This window comes from Nomascus leucogenys, chromosome 9 (genome assembly GCF_006542625.1).
Source record: "Nomascus leucogenys isolate Asia chromosome 9, Asia_NLE_v1, whole genome shotgun sequence".
NCBI classification, from domain to species: Eukaryota; Metazoa; Chordata; class Mammalia; order Primates; family Hylobatidae; genus Nomascus; species Nomascus leucogenys.
In genome coordinates, this window is record NC_044389.1 from 69546159 (window position 1) to 69565470 (window position 19312).

The 19312-nt window shown below is 36.7% G+C and overlaps 1 protein-coding gene across 2 annotated transcripts in view; it reads left to right on the forward strand.

Annotated features, from left to right (window-relative positions):
- Positions 1-19312, forward strand: part of PTPN13 (protein tyrosine phosphatase non-receptor type 13) — a 219533-nt gene that overhangs the window by 121841 nt on the left and 78380 nt on the right. For both annotated transcript variants that reach the window (XM_012499590.2, XM_003265859.2), the window contains exons 10-15: positions 3039-3261; positions 13230-13304; positions 13422-13596; positions 15131-15284; positions 15565-15703; positions 16418-16570. In XM_012499590.2, the coding sequence (XP_012355044.2) occupies positions 3039-3261; positions 13230-13304; positions 13422-13596; positions 15131-15284; positions 15565-15703; positions 16418-16570 (919 nt within the window). The remainder of the gene's footprint in view (positions 1-3038; positions 3262-13229; positions 13305-13421; positions 13597-15130; positions 15285-15564; positions 15704-16417; positions 16571-19312) is intronic.

Here is a 19312-nt window from a genome sequence, read left to right on the forward strand (position 1 = left end):
CTCCCCACTCAAGTAGACCCCAGTATCAGTTGTTTCCTTCTTTGTGTTCGGAAGTTCTTCTCATTTAGCTCCCACTTACAAGTGAGAACATGTGGTATTTGGTTTTCTGTTCCTGCATTAGTTTGCTAAGGATAATAGCCTCCAGCTCTATCCATGTTCCCACAGAAGACATGATCTCATTCTTTTTTATGGCTGTATAGTATTCCATTGTGTATATGTACCACATTTTCTTTATACAATCTGTCATTCATGAACATTTAGGTTGATTCCATGTCTTTGCTGTTGTAAATAGTGCTGCAGTGAACATTCGTGTGTACGTGTCTTTATGGTAGAATGATTTATATTCCTATGGGTATATACCCAGTAATGGGATTGCTGGGTCTAATGGTAGTTCTGCTTTTAGCTCTTTGAGGAATCTCCATATCGTTTTCCACAATGATTGCACTAATTTGCTCTCCCAACAGTGTGTAAATGTTCCCTTTTCTCTGCAACCTCGCCAGCATCTGTTATTTTTTTACTTTTTAATAATAGCCATTCTGACTGGTGTGAGATGGTATCTCATTGTGGTTCTGATTTGCATTTCTGTAATGATCAGTGATATGAAGCTTTTTTCAATGCTTGTAGGCTGCATGTATATCTTCTTTTGAGGGTGTCTTTCATGTGCTTTGCCCACTTTTTAATGGAGTTGTTTGTTTTTCTTTTGTACATTTAAGTTCCCTATAGATGCTGGCTATTAGACCTTTGTCAGATGCATAGTTTGCATAGTTTGCAAATATTTTCTCCCATTTTGTAGGTTGTCTGTTTACTCTGTTTTTCTAATGAAGCAAAAGCATGTGGGGATGAACAACAATAGGAAGCCAATATTGAATTGCACTAAGCTCAGTGTTGAATTGAGGGAGAATGTGTTTTAGAAGTGACTTTTCTCTATGCATCTAATTTGGAACCTATGAATAGTTACTGTTATGCCCACTTTAGCCAATTGAAAACTCTTGCTTTTAATATAAACAACCGAAATATAGATAACACATGAAGAAGCGTTGGGATATGTGTTAACATAGCCAATTTGGTTTGGATTTTTAAATTTTAAAACATATTCATTCAAGCAAAATTAAATCATTTTGGGAGCCTTATGTTAATTTTCTTGATAAGGAACCTCAAAATTGTCAAGGTTATGAGAGAATCCTAATTTTGATTGTTTCCAGATTTTATTTAAGGAAACATTAAGGCCACCATATTTGTCAAATCTGTGTTTAAGGGGTAAACTGTCTTTTTTTTTCATACTTCATGGGGAGAAAAAGCCCATGTGGTGTTCATAGCATCTGAGTTAGATATAGGTTGAGGTGAAAGAAAAATATTTCAGGAAGTAGATTGTTAGCTGTATGTATGTATTGTCTAATATTAAGTTGCTAAACTCTATTTCTTTTAACTAGTTCTATCTTTTTTCTGCCCACTTAAATACACATTAGCTTAAAATACTGTCCAAATTCCTATTCGCTTGCAGAACACACTCTGATAATATCCTTAACATGCTGGTACATAATCAGGAGTCTTGTTTTCTTCTTTAAGTCACACATTTGTAAAATCTATAAATAGTGCTGTATTTGTACATGTTGCATGCTTCTTGACAAAAGTTGCCATTCCCTTTAGCTAGAATAAAATGGCAAAACAGATCCAGAGAGTGCTATTGATTTGTATCATAGTGGGGTAGGGGGAGATTAACAGGAAATTATGAGTCAGATGCAGCAGAATGAGTAATTTTTTTATACTGAGCTATCAAAAGTGTCTTTCAGTGACCAAAAAGGGCATTCAAAGTGGTTTCCAAAGAGAATTTCTAAGCCTTTTTATGTATTAGCTTTTGAAGTAAGTTTATACATAGTACATTCCCACTGCTTCTGTGCCTCTCTGCTTGTTGAGGTAACCTTTGTTTCTGACTCCAAACAGAGTTGTTTTTGTTTTTGATTTTTGTCTCAAACTTTTCAGTTTTTATAGAAGTTTTGGTTAGATAACATATTTGGAGAGATAACAATGATAATTATTTTTGCTACCTTTTAGTAGCTCTGATGTAAAATAATTATAGCTAAAAGACTGTAATATTTTATGAAAATAACAGGTTTGAGTTTAAATGTGTGGATTCAAGGTCTTATTATTATCTTTGACCCTCCCCTTAAGTGAGAGAGGGCCATAAAATTACATTCAGTTATTGACTTTACAGGTAATCATTGAGCACCTGCCATGTACTAGGCGTTTTCAGATACTGGAGATAGAGTTGTGAACAACACAGAAAGTCCCTTGAGGGAAATGAGAGATAGCCAATAAACCATGAAAAAGCAAGTAAATAATATACTGCCATATAATGATGGTGCCTTGAAGAAAAATAAAGCTACTTAAGGGGATAGAGAGAGCAGGGAGTAATGTCCAAATTCTGTTTTATATAGGTAGTATGATCAGAGTTTCATTACTAGAACAAAAGGCTCCTAACACCCAAGAGACTTCAAGGGTTTTAGGAGCTCTTTGTCAGGAACTGGGGACAAAGATCAAATATGTATTTCCTTCCCTTCCCCCCTCCCCCCTTCCCCTCTTTTCTCCTTTCCTCTCCTCTCTTCTCTTCTGTCACCCAGGGTGGAGTGCAGTAGTACGATCCTAGCTCACTGCAGCCTCAACCCCTTTACCCCTAGGCTCAATCAATTCTACGCCTCAGCCTCCTGAGTAGCCAGGACTACAGGTGTGTGCCACCATGGCCAGCTAATCTCTTGTATTTTTTTGTAGAGACAAGGTTTCACCATGTTGCCCAGGCTAGTCTCGAACTCCTAGACTCAAGCGATCCAACCGCCTTCACCTCCCAAAGTGCTGGGATTGCAGGCATGAGCCACCACGCCCTGCCTATATATTTCTTCATACCATACTGTGTAATGCAAAGATTCTTCTGAGATGGGAAAATAAAATTTGTTTAAACTCTTGCAGCCTTACTTAAAATGAAGTTTGCTTGATTAGCCTTTGTTTTCCTCCCAATCCTCAGCTGTCTCCTCTTTTCTATATAGCAGACAATATGAAACACCCTTTGAAGGCAACTTAATTAACCAGGAGATCATGCTAAAACGGCAAGAAGAAGAACTGATGCAGCTACAAGCCAAAATGGCCCTTAGACAGTCTCGGTTGAGCCTATATCCAGGAGACACAATCAAAGCGTCCATGCTTGACATCACCAGGGATCCATTAAGAGAAATTGCCCTAGAAACGGCCATGACTCAAAGAAAACTGAGGGTAAGTTGATTCTCAGGTTACTACACATCTAAACCTGCTCTCACAGGGAACTCTTGGGCAAAGTACTTTTAAAAATTGCTACAGGTATCCACCTAAAGTTACCTGTAGATGAAACTGAAATCCCATATTCATTTCCACTGGGATTAAATATCTTTTGGGTTGATTTTAAAATAAACATTTAGCTATTTTCGTTATTTTATCTAAAAAATAACTTAGATGAATTTAGAGTGTCCTAACTATATACTTTAGAAGTATATTCATAATCCTTCAAGTTAACTGGCTCTCTTCGTTATGGTAGGGATTATTTTTTCATATTAAGAAATTTGTTATTCCATATATTGAGAAGATCAGACATGGAAAGTTCAAGGTTAGTTCCAAAGTTCAAGAATGTTATCAAGTGCATTTCATCTTGCTGCTCTGTGATTCTCAGAACTTTAGTAATAATTCACTTTCTGGTTAAAAGAGGACTCCATTAGCTCCAAATATCATATCCTCACATTTACAGTATCCAAAGACAGGAAAGACCAAGTCTGTATCTTGTATCTTGTAGATGGATATTTTTATGTGTCTGTTCTTCTAGTTGATGTATTTTTCTTTCAACCTATGACAATATATTTTTATAAACATAAAATCAACAGTTCTTTTCTCATGTAAAATATCTTAAACATTTTACAACTTCTATATTATTGTTAGTGTTATACTTTATTATGTGACTTTACTGTGTACTGTAATTTCTTTAGTCAGTTCCAATTATTGGACATTTTCAATGTTTCTAATTAGCTGTTGAAAGTAATGCTCTAAAGCAGGGCTCCACAGGCCAGCATTGGTCCATGGCCTGGTCACAGCAGGAGGTGAGCAAGGAGCTAGCATTGCCACCTGAGCTCCACCTCCTGTCAGATCAGCAACAGCACTAGATTCTCATAGGAGCATGAACCCTGTTGTGAACTGCGTTGCATGTTCCTTATGAGAATCTAATGCCTGATGATCTGAGGTGGAACAGTTTCATCGCAAAACCATCCCCTCCTACCTGTCTGTGGAAAAATTTTCTTCCACAAAACCTGTCCCTGGTGCCAAAAAGTTCGGGGACCACTGCCTTAATGAACATCCCTGTAGCTAACTCATTGCAGATAACTTTCTCCAAGTAAAATAGCCAAGTCAAAGGCAGACACCGTTTAAGACATTTGATACATTGTCAAATTACCCTTCCAAAAAAGATATTGTCAAATTACCCTTCCAAAAGTTTGTGCCAGTTTTTGCTTCCTATGATCATGCCTGTTTCTTCATATTCTTACCTATTCTGGATATTATCATTCTTTTTTACTATCACCAACTTGAAAGGTGAAGCAGTGTTTCATTTGTAATGTTAGTTTAAAATAATTCTTCAAAAGCAAAATAAATAATAGTAAACCTGGTAAAATCTAGAATGATTTTTTTCTTTTTAGTTCTGTACTAAGAAATTATATTACCCTATACTGTTTTCATTTTTTGTTCTTTGCTTCAGAGAATTATCTTAAAAGCACATTTGTATGCTCTGAAATTAATAGAATTCAAATTTCCTTCACAATATTCTAAGGAGAAAAAACTGTTGGGTGGTGAAAATTGCATTGAACTACAAATTGGAAGACATGTATTCTATTCCTTATGATGCTGTTATATGACTTTATGTAAATTTTAAAACCTCTTTATTCCTCATTGTGCTAATTTTTAAAATGTGGAATTGGATTGTAGTTTATAAAACACTATCCAATTTTTAAAGTTTTTAGATTCCAATAAAATATAACTGAACATATTTCAGGTAAAAGGAAGAAACTCAATAAGGCTTCATCAATTCATTATTACCAATATCTACATCAAAACTAAGTAATAGGCAGGATGTCATATAATATAGTGTGGGCTTCCAATATAATAATTCAGTGAGCAGCACAAACTGCACGTACATATACACCCCTTTTTCCTAAACCATAGTTTTAAAGAGCTAAGCTAGACTTTGGTTCATTCACAATTCATAAATTATAGATCGTACCTTTATAGCATGCCACTGTTATATGTCATCTTGCTAAAAACCTGTTTCCTTTTTTAGGCAGTCAATTTCTAGCTATTTCAAACCAAACATTTCTTCGTCAGAGATATTCTGTGTCAGTGATTAGATAATTTGAACTACTGGTCATTAAAAGACTACCTAGTATTTTTTCCAAAAAGAGCTGGAGGTTATATTTTTGAGGCTGAAAAGGGTAATGGGGTTTGGAGGTACAGTTTGAATTAATATTCTTTCCCGCAACAAAAATTTTTAGGATTTTTTTTTCTTTTGGTGCAGACACATCTTAACTTCTTCATGCCCTGTTGCCATAGTTGATCTTTATTATATTCTGTGTTTCCCATGGCAGAACACTTTCATTCTTTTTTTATTATTATTATACTTTAAGTTCTAGGGTACATGTGAACAACATGCAGGTTTGTTACGTAGGTATACATGTGCCATGTTGGTTTTCTGCACCCATCAACTCATCATTTACATTAGGTGTTTCTCCTAATGCTATCCCTCCCCCAGCCCCCCACCCCCCAACAGGACCTGGTGTGTGATGTTCCCCGCCCTGTGTCCATGTGTTCTTATTGTTCAGTTCCCACCTATGAGTGAGAACATGTGGTGTTTGGTTTTCTGTCCTTGTGATAGTTCCCTGAGAATAATGGTTTCCAGCTTCATCCATGTCTGTGCAAAGAGCATTAACTCATCCTTTTTTATAGCTGCATAGTATTCCATGGTGTATATGTGCACATTTTCTTTATCTAGTTGGACATTTGGGTTGGTTCCAAGTCTTTGCTATTGTGAATAGTGCCGCAATAAACATACGTGTGCATGTGTCTTAATAGTAGCATGATTTATAATCCTTTGGGTATATACCCAGTAACAGGATCGCTGGGTCGAATGGTGTTTCTAGTTCTAGATTCTTGAGTAATCGCCACACTGTCTTCCACAAAGGTTGAACTACTTTACGCTCCCACCAACAGTGCAAAAGTGTTCCTATTTCTCCACATCCTCCCCAGCATCTGTTGTTTCCTGACTTTTGAATGATTGCTATTCTAACTGGTGTGAGATGGTATCTCATTGTGGTTTTGATTTGCATTTCTCTGATGACCAGTGATGATGAGCATTTTTTCATGTGTCTGTTGGCTGCATAAATGTCTTCTTTTGAGAAGTGTCTGTTCATATCCTTTGCCTATTTTTCAATGGGGTTGTTTGTTTTTTTCTTGTAAATTTGTTGAAGTTCTTTGTAGATTGTGGATATTAGCCTTTTGTCAGATGGGTAGATTGCAAAAATTGTCTCCCATTCTGTAGGTTGCCTGTTCACTCTGATGGTAGTTTCTTTTGCCATGCAGACACTCTTTAGTTTAATTAGATCCTGTTTGTCTATTTTGGCTTTTGTTGCCATTGCTTTTGGTGTTTTAGTCATGAAGTCCTTACCCATCCCTATGTCCTGAATGGTATTGCCTAGGTTTTCTTCTAGGATTTTTATGGCTTTAGGTCTAACATTTAAGTCTTTAATCCATCATGTATTAATTTTTGTGTAAGGTGTAAGGAAGGGATCCAGTTTCAGCTTTCTACATATGGCTAGCCAGTTTTCCCAGCACCATGTATTAAATAGGAAATCCTTTCCACATTTCTTGTTTTTGTCAGGTTTGTCAAAGATCAGTTGGTTGTAGATGTGTGGTGTTATTTCTGAGGCCTCTATTCTGTTCCATTGGTCTATATATCTGTTTTGGTACCAGTACCATGCTGTTTTGGTTACTGTAGCCTTGTAGTATAGTTTGAAGTCAGGTAGCGTGATGCCTCCAGCTTTGCTCTTTTTGCTTAGGATTGTCTTGGCTATGTGGGGTCTTTTTTGGTTCCACATGAACTTTAAAGTAGCTTTTTCCAATTCTGTGAAGAAAGTCACTGGTAGTCTGATGGGGATGGTATTGAATCTATAAATTACCTTGGGCAGTATGGCCGTTTTCACGATACTGATTCTTCCTATCCATGAGCGTGGAATTTTCTTCCATTTGTTACTGTCTTCTTTTATTTCGTTGAGCAGTGGTTTGTAGTTCTGCTTGAAGAGGTCCTTCATATCCCTTGTAAGTTGAATTCCTAGGTATTTTATTTTCTTTGTAGTAATTGTGAATGGGAATTCACTCATGGTTTTGCTGTTTGTCTGTTATTGGTGTAGAGAAATGTTTGTGATTTTTGCACATTGATTTTGTATCCTGAGACTTTGCTGAAGTTGCTTATCAGTTTAAGGAGATTTTGGGCTGAGACGATGGGGTTTTCTAAATATACAATGATGTCATCTGCAAACGGACAGTTTGACTTCCTCTTTTCCTAATTGAATACCTTTTATTTCTTTCTCTTGCCTGATTGCCCTGACCAGAACTTCCAACACTATGTTGAATAGGAGTGGTGAGAGAGGGCATCCTTGTCTTGTGCCAGTTTTCAAAGGGAATGCTTCCAGTTTTTGCCCATTTAGTATGATATTGGCTGTGAGTTTGTTGTAAATAGCATTTATTATTTTGAGATAGGTTCCGTCAATAGCTAATTTATTAAGAGTTTTTAGCATGAAGGGCTGTTTAATTGTGTTGAAGGCCTTTTCTGCATCTATTGAGATAATCATGTGGTTTTTGTAGTTGTTTCTGTTTATGTGTTGGATTACGTTTATTGATTTGCATATGATGAACCAGCCTTGCATCCCAGGGATGAAGCCAACTTGATCGTGGTGGATAAGCTTTTTGATGTGCTGCTACATTCGGTTTGCCAGTATTTTATTGAGGATTTCCACATCAATGTTCATCAGGGATATTGGTCTAAAATTCTCTGTTTTTATTGTGTCTCTGCCACGCTTTGGTATCAGGACAATGCTGACCTCATAAAATGAGTTAGGGAGGATTCCCTCTTTTTCTATTGATTGGAATAGTTTCAGAAGGAATGGTACCAGCTCCTCTTTGTACCTCTGGTAGAATTCGGCTGTGAATCTCTCTGGTCCTGGACTTTTTTTGGTTGGTAGCCTATTAATTATTGCCTCAATTTCAGAGCCTGTTATTGGTCTATTCAGAGATTTAACTTCTTCATGGTTTAGTCTTGGGAGGGTGTATGTGTCCAGGAATTCATCCATTTCTTCTAGATTTTCTAGTTTATTTGCATAGAGGTGTTTATAGTATTCCCTGATGGTAGTTTGTATTTCTGTGGGATCCATGGTGATATCCCCTTTATCATTTTTTATTCTGTCTATTTGATTCTTCTCTCTTTTCTTCTTTATTAATCTTGCTAGCAGTCCATCAATTTTGTTGATCTTTTCAAAAAACCAGCTCCTAAATTCATTGATTTTTTTGAAGGGTTTTTCCTGTCTCTATCTCCTTCAGTTCCGCTCTGATCTTAGTTATTTCTTGCCTTCTGCTAGCTTTTGAATTTGTTTGCTCTTGCTTCTCTAGTTATTTTAATTGTGATGTTAGGGTGTTGATTTTAAATCTTTCCTGCTTTCTCTTGTGGGCATTTAGTACTATAAATTTCCCTCTACACACTGCTTTGAATGTGTCCCAGAGATTCTGGTATGTTGTTTCTTTGTTCTCACTGGTTTCAAAGAACATCTTTATTTCTGCCTTCATTTCGTTATATACCCAGTACTCATTCAGGAGCAGGTTGTTCAGTTTCCATGCAATTGTGCAGTTTTGAGTAAGTTTCTTAATCCTGAGCTCTAATTTGATTGCACTGTAGTCTGAGAGACAGTTTGTTGTGATTTCTGTTCTTTTACATTTGCTGAGTAGTGTTTTACTTCCAATTATGTGGTCAATTTTAGAATAAGTATGATGTGGTGCTAAGAAGAATGTATATTCTGTTGATTTGGGGTGGTGAGTTCTGTATATGTCTATTAGGTCCACTTGTTGCAGAGCTGAATTTAAGTCCTGGATATCCTTGTTAACCTTCTGTCTCCTTATCTGTCTAATACTGACAGTGGAGTGTTAAAGTCTTCCATTATTATTGTGTGGGAGTCTAAGTCTCTTTGTAGGTCTCTAAAGACTTCCTTTATGAATCTGAGTGCTCTTGTATTGGGTGCATATATATTTAGGATAGTTAACTCTTCTTGTTGAATTGATCCCTTTACCATTATGTAATGGCCTTCGTTGTCTCTTTTGATCTTTGTTGGTTTACAGTTTGTTTCATCAGAGACTAGGATTGCAACCCCTGCTATTTTTTTTTTTTTTTTTTTTTTTGCTTCCCATTTGCTTGGTAGATCTTCCTCCATCCCTTTATTTTGAGCCTATGTGTTTCTCTGCATGTGAGATGGGTCTCCTGAATATAGCACACCGACGAGTCTTGACTCTTTATCCAATTTGCCAGTTTGTGTCTTTTTAGCCCATTTACATTTAAGGTTAATATTGTTATGTGTGAATTTGATCCTGTCATTATGATGTTAGCTGGTTATTTTGCCTATTAATTGAGGCAGTTTCTTCCTAGCATCGATGGTCTTTACAATTTGGCATGTTTTTGCAGTGGCTGGTACTGGTTATTCCTATCCGCGTTTAGTGCTTCCTTCAGGAATTCTTGTAAGGCAGGCCTGGTAGTAACAAAAATCTGTCAGCATTTGCTTGTCTGTAAAGGATTTTATTTCCCCTTCACTTATGAAGCTTAGTTTGGCTGGATATGAAATTCTCGGTTGAAAATTCTTTTCTTTAAGCATGTTGAATATTGGCCCCCACTCTCTTCTGGCCTGTAGGGTTTCTGCCGAGAGATTGCTGTCAGTCTGATGGGCTTCCCTTTGTGGGTAACCTAACCTTTCTCTCTGGCTGCCCTTAACATTTTTTCATTCATTTCAACCTTGGTGAATCTGACAATTATGTGTCTTGGGATTGTTCTTCTCAAGGAGTATCTTTGTGGTGTTCTCTTTATTTCCTGAATTTGAATGTTGACCTGCCTTTCTAGGTTGGAGAAGTTCTCCTGGATAATATCCTGCAGAGTGTTTTCCAACTGGATTCCATTTTCCCTGTCGCTATCAGGTACACCAATCAGATGTAGATTTGGTCTTTTCACATATTCCCATATTTCTTGGAGGCTTTGTTCATTTCTTTTTACTATTTTTTCTCTAATCTTGTCTTCTCGCTTTATTTCATTAATTCGATCTTCAATCAGTGATACCCTTTCTTCTACTTGATCAAATCAGCTATTGAAGCTTGTGCATGTGTCACGAAGTTCTTGTGCCATGGTTTTCTACTCCATCAGGTCATTTAAGGTCTTCTCTACACTGTTTATTCTAGTTAGCCATTCCTCTAACCTTTTTGCAAGGTTTTTAGCTTCCTTGTGATGGGTTTGAACATGCTCCTTTAGCTCAGAGAAGTTTGTTATTACCGACCTTCTGAAGCCTACTTCTGTCACCTTGTCAAAGTCTTTCTCCATCCAGCTTTGTTCCGTTGCTGGTGAGGAGCTGCAATCCTTTGGAGGAGAAGAAGCACTCTGGTTTTTAGAATTTTCAGCTTTTCTGCTCTGGTTTCTCCCCATCTTTGTGGTTTTATTTACCTTTGGTCTTTGATGTTGGTGACCTACAGATGGCGTTTGGTGTAGATGTCCTTTTTGTTGATGTTGATGGTATTCCTTTCTGTTTGTTAGTTTTTCTTCTAATAGTCAGATCCCTCAGCTGCAGGTCTTTTGGAGTTTGCTGGAGGTCCACTCCAGACCCTGTTTGCCTGGGTATCACCAGTGGATGCTGCAGAACAGCAAATATTGCTGCCTGATCCTTCCTCTGGAAGTTTTATCCCAGAGGGGCACCCAACTGTATGAGGTGTCTATAAGCCCCTACTGGGAGGTGTCTCCCAGTTAGGCTATGGGGGTCAGGGACCCATTCTCGGAGCTCAAACGCCATGCTGAGAGAACCACTGCTCTCTTCAGAGCTGTCAGACAGGGACATTTAAGTCTGCAGAAGTTTCTGCTGCCTTTTGTTCAGCTATGCCCTGCCCACAGAGGTGGAGTCTATAGAGGCAGCAGGCCTTGCTGAGCTGTGGTGGGCTCCACCCAGTTCGAGCGTCCCGGCCGTTTTGTTTACTTACTCAAGCCTCAGCAATGGCGGACATCCCTCCACTGACCAGGCTGCAGCCTCGAAAGTTGATCTCAGATTGCTGCACTAGCAGTGAGCAAGGCTCCATGGGTGTGGGACCTGCCGAGCCAGGAACGGGAGAAAATCTCCTGGTCTGCCAGTTGCTAAGACTGTGAGAAAAGTGCAGTATTTGGGCGGGAGTGTTCCATTTTTCCAGGTGCAGTTTGTCTCAGCTTCCCTTGGCTAGGAAAGGGAAATCCCTCTATCCCTTGGGCTTCCCGGGTGAGGCAACGCCCCGCCCGGCTTCTGCTCATCCTCCGAGTGTTGCATCCACTGTCCAACCAGTCCCTGTGAGATGAACCAGGTACCTCAGTTGGAAATGCAGAAATCACCCGTCTTCTGTGTTGATCACACTGGGAGCTGCAGACTGGAGCTGTTCCTATTCGGCTATGTTCCACTTTCATTCTTTCTACTCTATTTCTATTCTTGTTTAAAATGTGTCCTATTGGTTCACTGAATATTAATAAACCCCTTATGTTAAACTTTTACTTTTACATAAATGGTATCTGTCACGTTACACACTCAATTAAATTGAATAGAATTCCTACACCAAGCAATCAGTGAGCTGTACAACCAAATGCAAAGAAGAAACCAACAAAAATAAAACTGGTAATATCCATTAGTTCAAGCACACACCTACACATACACACGAACCACTTGCCTCTGGCCTCAAGATTAGCTCTGGTTTCATTCTACCTTTTGCCCATTAAGATATAATCTTTCAGTCTTTTCTCAACCCTTCTCCCACTCAGAGTCTAACTTGTTTTAAGTTGTCTCCTAAACTAGTTCTCCCTCTTGGCCAAAACCCCAGAATATATAGGAGGAGAAAAGGGAAATCATAGATTGAGAAGCAGTAAATACAGAGTTTGCTCTCCACTTTCCCCATCTCATGGGTCCTTTATTTCCTGAGATATTTTCTTGCTGGGGACATTGGCAGGGGTCAGAGACTATGTGACTGATACTATCCCTAGTTGCCACTATTTAAAACAAAAAGTACAGTGTCACAGGGTTCCAAGATAGTGATTACAGGTGGATATATATATATAGGCACAAAGTAGATGTCTTTTAACTATGACCAGTTTTTTTTGTTTTTGTCTGTTTGCTTTTAATTTTTTTTTAGAGCCAGGGTCTTACTTTCTTGGTGAGGCTGGAGTGTAGTGGTGTGATTATAGCTCACAGCAGCCTGGAACTCATGGGCACAAGTTATCCTCTGGCCTCAGCCTCCTAAGTAGCTGAACTACAGGCATGCACCACAGTGCCCAGCTAATTTTTTATTTTTTATAGAAACAGGGTCTAAGTATGTTGCCCAGGTTGGTCTCAAACTCCTGGCCTCAAGCAATCCTCCTGCCTCAGCCTCCCAAGGCATTGGGATTAGTTGTGAGCCAGCACATGTACCCTACAATCTGTTTTAGGCTGAATGTCACTTTCTAAGACAATGAGATTCTGTTCAATCACTTCATGCATTAGCAATATTAAACCAAATACTTATATGAGCTTAATAACTCTATATTACTTCTTCAAGACCTTTTTTTTGAGTCTGAGTCTATCGGGATGCCAAATAGTGAAAACCCTGTAAAACAGTATAAAAGTGAGGCATTATGTTTGACATCAATAGTAGAAAACAAAGATGGGGAAAAACTTGTTTCAACTTAATATAAGGCATACTCCATTTCTGTTATTGGTAAATTCCAGTATACCTCTTCATGAAAGCTTCAACGTTCGTTTTAGATCACCTAGTTCTAATGTGGTGATTTTGTAGTTTCATATGTAGTTTATTATTGTTACATTATTTTTCCTTTCAAGGAAAAAACTAGAATAAATAGTAAAAAATATTGATTCTGCTTATGTGATTTGCAGAATTTCTTTGGCCCTGAGTTTGTGAAAATGACAATTGAACCATTTATATCTTTGGATTTGCCACGGTCTATTCTTGTAAGTAATAAAACCAGTTTGTGTCCCTCTTAGAAAATAATTTCAGTAGTGTTAAACACCAGTTAAAATTCTTATAATGCTTATTTTAGTAAATGCCATTTATTTTTTCAATTATAGACTAAGAAAGGGAAGAATGAGGATAACCGAAGGAAAGTAAACATAATGCTTCTGAACGGGCAGAGACTGGAACTGACCTGTGATACCAAAAGTATATGTAAAGATGTGTTTGATATGGTTGTGGCACATACTGGCTTAGTAGAGCATCATTTGTTTGCTTTAGCTACCCTCAAAGGTACCAAGACATTTTGTATTCAGAGTACAGTATAGAAACTTAGCAACAAGCAGACTTCCTATGTTTGTTACCATACCTGACCTCATTTTGACAATTAGTAACTAAATGAACTAGTCAGTAGAAGTGAGTTAGGAACTCACTTTCTTCTCCTAGCTACTTTCATTGTTTTAATAGCTATGTTTGTTAGGCACCTTCTGTATCTGACTGGGAAGATTTTTTATTTTTTTGCTATGGTTATATAAAAATATATTTTAATTATATTTTAGGGACCATTTTATATGTTAATGGTCTACATGTATACTCTAGAAATTAGTATCCTAATATGAGTCTGAATGTATAGCAGGACCTTATTTCTGAATTTCCACATCAATTTATTTAGTCCACTATCCTAAAATCACAGTGGCTTTAAAATGTCAATTGATGGCTAAAAATTAGTTATTTGACATATCTTTTAAATATTGTATCCACTTAAACCCATGATGTTCACAACCACAGTGGTCTAAGACACAGCTTCAGTAGAAGCCTCTCCTATTTATCAGTTTGAGTTGCCATAGCAGTAAGAAACCTTTTGGAATTCATCTCCTTTTTAAATAAATCATTATATTTATAAATTACTCTTTAATATTTCAGATTCCTGTTTACCTCAAAATTTAACTTGGAAAGCTTAGACAACAAAGTACCATAAATGACAATTGACAGGTTAAAGGATCCTAAAACTCTATAAGCTCTTAATACCTTCTGTATCCTAAAAGAAATATTTCCCTCAATATAGCTTGTTGAATTATTGTGCCTTAAAAATGAATAATTTATGCTGTAGACTCATACAATAAATAGTCAATTAGTACCTACTGATGTTCTATCACTTTACTAGTTTCACTTTTAGACTAATCAGTCAATATTGTCTACATGAAGCTGATTCAGTTCATCCAAATATCTGTTTATACTACACTTAATTTCTTATAGATTCTGGTGAAATCAAATTGTATTGAATAATTCTTTTATTTGTAGAGAGTAAATAACAGTTAACTAATGACATTAAAAAATAAAATGATAAATGTCATTCCTTCTAGGTTTCAGCTGGTAGCTCAATAATAATAAGTATACTAGCTAATATTTATTAAATGTTTACCATGTACTGTGTGCTTTAACAAGTGTTTTTATTCATTATGTCATTTGATCCTTATAACAATGCTGTAAAGCAAGAATTACCCCTATCCTGATCTTAAAGACAAGAAAACTGATGTCTAGAGAGGTAAAATAATATATTCAGTGTCATACGGATAGTAAATGTTGTGGCCAGGTGTTGAATCTAGGACTGTATGTCTTTAGAGCCGCCATTCTTAAAAGAGTGGGCCATATTGCCTCCCATCTAAGTGGAGTGTCTCAGAGCTCCCTGCCACATTTTTAGCAGTCTTGTATTTATATTCTCATATGATACTCTTTTATGCAAGTCTGACCAAAAAGTGAAGAAATCGGAAGAAAACACTAAAGTATTTTTTTATCTTATCTGAATATTTTTCTCATTCTGTTTTAGATAATGAATATTTCTTTGTTGATCCTGACTTAAAATTAACCAAAGTGGCCCCAGAGGGATGGAAAGAAGAACCAAAGAAAAAGACCAAAGCCACTGTTAATTTTACTTTGTTTTTCAGAATTAAATTTTTTATGGATGATGTTAGTCTAATACAGTGAGTACACAAGAGTTTCTCTTTTGCTCTTTTTGGACACTGGTCTTTTGACCCTTTAGCTTACTGATACTGAATTACTTGATTCCAATCAATGATAATGTCTGCTTTATCATAAAAGTAATATTTCCTTCAACATGATTTATTTAATCCTTATGCCTTAAAAGCTTAATAATAAGCTTAATAATAAACTCATGGAAACTAACCTTACATGCCTATAATAAAAACCACCCCAGTATTCAAAATCAAAGTCCAAGATGTCTGTGTGTATTTGTTTTTTTAGGCATACTCTGACGTGTCATCAGTATTACCTTCAGCTTCGAAAAGATATTTTGGAGGAAAGGATGCACTGTGATGATGAGACTTCCTTATTGCTGGCATCCTTGGCTCTCCAGGCTGAGTATGGAGATTATCAACCAGAGGTAGGATTTGTGTTTTTTTCCAGGACCATTTTTGTTTGGTGTTGTTACCTTTGACATAGTTAATGACTAAACCTGATTCAGGTGTTTGATGTTTAGACCTGAAGATTTTTGAGGCTTCTTTGGTTCCTCAAAATGACCAAGCACTCCATGTATATCAATTATATAAAATCATGAAGTGTAGGATTTTTTTTTCCTGTTTAAAGTTGTCCTGTTTTGGAGTTTAGGAATATCTACCACTTACTCCTTCTCCCAAGTTCTAACCTATGGAGACTAGACACAGGGGTTATTAGTCAAATATAAATTAAAAGGATCTCCTGCCTTCCACATGATGGACTGGCAGCCTGGCAGAGCTTACTGTATGGAGAACTCACAGTATACTTAAAGCCTGATGTTTCTAAATAAAAGTGATCTAAGAGGAAGCAAGGGGCTAGAAGCTGTGCCACTGGAGCAGCATCCTTCACAACGTTCATCCTAAACTAGAGTGATATGAGGCCCTTGAATGTCACACTCCTCAAGCTTGCTAATCAGTTCAGTCATTTTATCTCACTGAATAAAAAAGAAAGACTGATGCATTTCTTCTAAAACTCATTCCTCAGAGAGAGAGGTAGAAATAGAAGTACTTCATCTCTTAGCCAAAGCAAGAACTTTAAGATGGAAGAGGGTTTACTCCAATAAAAGGCAAACAATTGCTTATGAAAACATTCTTTTTTCTAGGTTCATGGTGTGTCTTACTTTAGAATGGAGCACTATTTGCCTGCCAGAGTGATGGAGAAACTTGATTTATCCTATATCAAAGAAGAGTTACCCAAATTGCATAATACCTATGTGGGAGCTTCTGAAAAAGAGACAGAATTAGAATTTTTAAAGGTAAGCATGCAAGATTACAAATGATAAGCTTTATATCTTTTTCAAGTAAGCAAGAAGTGTTAGAGGACACATATCTAAGAGTTCAAGTGCCAATAACTGATACTGTGCATAATCTCATCTCATTGCTGGCTAAAATTAGGGTATTTTAATTCTCATTTTGTAAAAGAGGGAAATGAGGCTCCCAAAGAGGAAATGTAATGTTCCCAGAGATATGGGGCAGATATGATTTGAACCCATGTCTATCTGGCTGTTAATCCTATGCTTTTATCTTATTCCGTACTCAAAATCAAAATACATTATACAGAAGAAACAAATGAATTTGGTGAATGGCTTGATATGAGAGGCAAGTTCATACTGGTTCTAGAATTGTTTGTTTTTGCTTTTTCTCAAAAGGCTTAAAATTCAGTTACATCCTTTAAAAATGGTCTTCCCACTAAATGCCAATTAATGTAGATAGGGGTAGAGAGTCAGAAAAATTGACTTACTAGTTTACAGTTCTATTAGTTCTACAGTGTATTAGACCTATAACCAGCTTTCTATATGACCTTAGATAAATAGTGCATTTATGATCAAGAAAAATAGTACTATGTAAACTTCCAATGCAAATAGCAAATATAAGATAGTGTTCTGTTGAAAAGACAAATTTTCAGAACATTCTTCTGTTTTAGCTTCCTAGGATGTAACAGTATGCCTTCCATTCGCTGCTACATATAGAAAGAAACCAAGTTTACCAGCCCTGTGAAAATTTGTGAAGGGATTTTATTCACAGACTTACATTACCTTTAATCTAGTGTTCATGGAAAGAAAGGCAAGGTGGCTTTTTCTGTTTGAGTCCAAATTTAAAGATATTAAATTATGGACTTACACTTTTCTTATTTATTACATTTTTATACTTGTAGAAAGTAAGATGTTACATTATAATTTTATTAATAAAGGTAGAAGGCAGATTGGCACAGTGAAAAGAATTTGCATGAGGATTTGCAGTCTTGCATTTGAATTCTTATGAGTGACCTTGAACAATGTATTTAACTTTTCTAAGTTTCAGTTTTCTCCCTGTAAATAGCATGCCTAAGGAATATTAGGTTGCCCTACTCCTTCTAATAATATATTCTGTTACTTCATTTCCCTTTAACTTTAGCATCTTTCTTCTAACTTAAGTTTTATCTTGTTAACACAACCTTCTAAGGCTACACTTTTGCTATATATTATGTTGTTTTTGAAATATCTTTCGTAAATCTGCTTTATTGAAGTATAATTTATATACAATAAAATGTACCATTTTTAAGTGGTCGGTGAGTTTTAAAAATATATATGCAGTTGAGCTGGGCATAGTTACACATGCCTGTAATCCTAGCTGGTTGGGAGGCTGATGTAGGATCACTTGAGCCTGGGAGTTTGAGGCTGCAGTAAGCTTTGATCTTGTCATTGGGTCCCAGCCTAAGTAACAGAAAGAGACCCCATCTCAAAATAAAATAAAATAGCATAATAAAATATAAAAGTATGTATACAGTTCAGCAACCACCTCCACAGTCTTGAGAACAAGGGTTAGCAAACTGTGGCCTACCTGTTTTATAAATAGTTTTATTGGAACTAGTCCATACTCATTTCTTTATATATCATCTATATCTGTGTTCATACTATAACAGCAAAGTCCAGTCATTACGATAAAGATCATATGACCCACAAAGCCTGAAATATTTACTATCTGGCCCTTTACAGAAAAAGTTTACCAACTGCTAATATAGCACATTTCGAATACATAAAGCTCCCTCTTGTCTCTTTATAGTCAGTCCCCTCCCGCTACCTGTAACCCTTAGCAATACTGATCTGCTATTACCATAGTGCTTTTTTTTTTTCTAGAATGTCATGTAAAAAATAATATAGTATACAGTCTTTTATGTCTGGCTTCTTTACTTAGAATAATACTCTTTTTTGTTTCTGTTTCTGGGACAGAGTCTCACTCTGTTGCCAGGTAGGAATGCAGTGGCATGATCTCAGCTCACTGCAACCTCTGCCTCCCAGGTTCAAACATTCTCCTGCTTCAGCCTCTCAAGTAGCTGGGACTACAGGCATGTGCCACCACACCCGGCTAATTTTTTATATTTGTAGTAGAGACATGGTTTCACCATGTTAGCCAGGATGGTCTCGATCTCTTGACCTTGTGATACGCCCACCTCGGCCTCCCAAAGTGCTGGGATACAGGCGTGAGCTACTGTGCCTGGCCTAGAATAATACTTTTAAGATTCATCCATGGTGTGGTATATATCAGTAGTTTCTTTTCTTTTTTTTTCTGAGTAGTTTTTCTTTGTGCAGATATATAATTTGCTTATTCTTTTCATTAGTTGATAGATATAAAACTGTTATAAACATTCCAGTTCACATTTTTCTGTGAACACAGTTTTTATTTCTCCTGAGTAAATATCTAGCAATAGGATTGCTGGGACCTATGGCAAGTACATGTTTAACTTTGTAAGAAACTTCCAAACTGTTTTCCAAAATCATTGTACAATTTTACAGTCCTACCAACAGTGTGTGAATTTCAGTTGCTCCACATCCTCGACAACACTTGGTAGTTTCAGTCTTTTTCACTTTAACATTTGAGATAGGTGAGTAGTGGTATATTATTATGGTTTTAATTTGTACTTCCCTCATTACTATTTATGTTGACCAATCTTTTCATGTGTTTATTTGCCATTTATATATCATCTTTACTGATGTGTCAAATAAAACTTTTTACCCCCT